This window comes from Myotis yumanensis, unplaced genomic scaffold, assembly GCF_028538775.1.
Source record: "Myotis yumanensis isolate MYYU_CA2020_CCGP unplaced genomic scaffold, mMyoYum1.0.hap1 SCAF_3, whole genome shotgun sequence".
In the NCBI taxonomy this organism is placed as follows: Eukaryota; Metazoa; Chordata; class Mammalia; order Chiroptera; family Vespertilionidae; genus Myotis; species Myotis yumanensis.
In genome coordinates, this window is record NW_027223754.1 from 24,624,435 (window position 1) to 24,626,906 (window position 2,472).

At 41.1% G+C, this 2,472-nt stretch overlaps 1 protein-coding gene across 1 annotated transcript; it reads left to right on the top strand.

Annotated features, from left to right (window-relative positions):
- Positions 1-471: 471 nt before the first annotated feature.
- TCIM (transcriptional and immune response regulator) lies at positions 472-1,653 on the top strand. The gene has a single exon (XM_070407396.1). It carries the CDS (start codon positions 914-916, stop codon positions 1,232-1,234), a length of 321 nt encoding a protein of 106 aa, XP_070263497.1. The 5' UTR covers positions 472-913; the 3' UTR covers positions 1,235-1,653.
- The last annotated feature ends 819 nt before the right edge of the window (positions 1,654-2,472 follow it).

Genomic DNA, 2,472 nt, shown 5'->3' on the forward strand with positions numbered 1-2,472 from the left:
CTCCATACATCTGTGGGGACACTGGCTGGCTGAATATTGTGGAAGGTGAAAAGAACAAATTCAAATTCTTCCAAAGAAGGTGTCGTTTTATGTCTGGGTGATGCCAAAATACATATTAAAAAAAAGTCAAATCATTCCTTTTGAGTACTATATACATAAAGCACCTGTTACCTTTCCCACTTGTTTAAAGTAGACGTATTGTTGATATATACACAAACCTAAGGGATATTGTCTATTATTACTAATTTACACTTTTCTTCAGTGAGTACAGTCTCTGAAAGGTCACAGCTCCAGGCAAGTGTCCTGTCAGCGCTTTGTAGGTAAACTCCCATTCTGCAATCGGACCTATTTATTCCAAACGGATGTCCTTAATTGTTAAGCTATCTTTGAGCAGCTTAGGAGTGGCCCTGGATAGAGGTGTCCAAAGGGCACAGATGTTTGGAGTACACTTTCATAACGTCTCTGGGAATTCTTCTGCTAACACTTTCCTGTGTTAGCAGAACTTCTGTTTCGGTTGTTAGGAAAGATTTTGAGAGCTTAAGGCACCCAGGTTTGCGTCTTATCTTTGCACTTTCCTGGTTTCAGCAGTTTTTCTTTTTTTTTTTAAAAGAAGAGCCCACATCTCTATAATCCTATTGACACAGATGAGGCAAGAAAACAACAACAAAACATCCCCACTTCCACGCCCCATCCGGGGAACACAGCTTTCGGAAACATTTTGCACAAGAACGGGATATTGGCAACTCAACTGTTAAACCTGCCTGTGATTATTCTTCCTTGAGATCACTCTGATGTCACCAGTGTAATTTGAGCCTGGAGCTTTTGTTCATGCTTTAAATAGCAGTGCTGGTATGAGTTTGCTACAGACTCTCTGGAGAGCCTGGGCTCTGGGTTCCCGAAGATCCTCCCATCTATGAGAGCAAAGCCAAGCAACCAAGCCGGCAGCATGTCCTCCTCGCTGCGAGTCAGCCCGTCCATCCACGGCTACCACTTCGACACAGCCTCACGCAAGAAAGCCGTGGGCAACATCTTTGAAAACATCGACCAAGAATCACTACAGAGGCTCTTCAAAAACTCTGGGGACAAGAAAGCAGAGGAGAGAGCCAAGATCATTTTGGCCATAGATCAAGATCTGGAGGAGAAAACCCGGGCCCTGATGGCCCTGAAGAAGAGGACGAAAGACAAGCTTTTCCAGTTTCTGAAACTGCGGAAATATTCCATCAAAGTCCACTGAGGAGCAGAGAATGGATAAGGACGTTATCCACGAATGGACATTTAAAGACCAAGTGAGTTTGTGAGACGCTAACACGCAGCGCTGTGTTGCTCCTTGCAAGCTTCGCCTCCGCCAGGACTCCGGAGGCTGGAAAGGAACAGAGCAAACTGGTGACAGGACTCCAACCACTTTCACGCCTGTGCTGTGACAGTGGAGAACGAGCTGCCTTCAGCAAGGACTGGAAAACTCTCCTGGCCCGAAAGGACTGATGCTGGTGTCAGGAGAGGTCTGGACAGATGTAAGGAGAGATGAAACTGAAGAAAACAGATGGCTGAGCAAGAACTGCAGCCAGGGTCTCTTTGTCAGGCCCTAGGACTTAAATTCCACCTGAACTTTTTGTTTGTTTGTTTCCTTAAGCAAACTGGGGAAGGGGGAAGAGGAGGGGCGGGGGGAGGGAGAATAGGGAGAGAGAGAGTTTCATGCTACAATTGTTCACTGAATTTTTTATTTGAATTCTCAAGATGTTTCCAAACTTCAATGTGGTCTATTGGTATAGATTTTTAGAGATCAGTAAGTGATTATTTATTTGCATTTATTACAGTGCCTGAAAAGTACGCCACATGGGTGTAAGTGCAAAGTCAAGGAGCTGCAGTACCTTCAGCAGCTCAGCAAAACCATACGCCACCTTCTGGTTTATAGAAGTTTTTATGCATTTCAGAGTGGTTGCACAAAAGTTGGAATAATGGGCCCTTCAGAAATTCCAAGTACTGTGAAAAAATGTATATTTTTTTTATCTTCTAACTAATGCTAAACTATAATCTAATTAAATGTCTTACAGTTACTGCATTGAGCATTAGGAAGTGAATATGGTATACTAAATAGTTTATAAAGATGCTATAGTTTCTATAATTTATTATATATGACAAATGATATGCAACCATAATAAATTATTATAAACTTGACTGCCCTTGGTCTGTGTTGATTGGAATCAAAATACAAAATAAGATGGTAAATTATTACTACAATCTTCTAGAAACTATTATCAACTTTTCTAAGGATTTTACTCTTAAGAATTAAAAGGAGCTATTAGGCTAGCTTTACATTTGTTGCCAAATTTTTTCAAGCCAAATTCTTACATCAAATATTCAGAAAGTTTCTTGCCCACTTTAAAATATAAGGTACAGACATAGAAATGTATGGATGAACTTATTAATATTGCTGTTTATGTCTCCATTGAGCATGAGTTCTAAAAGGCTTTT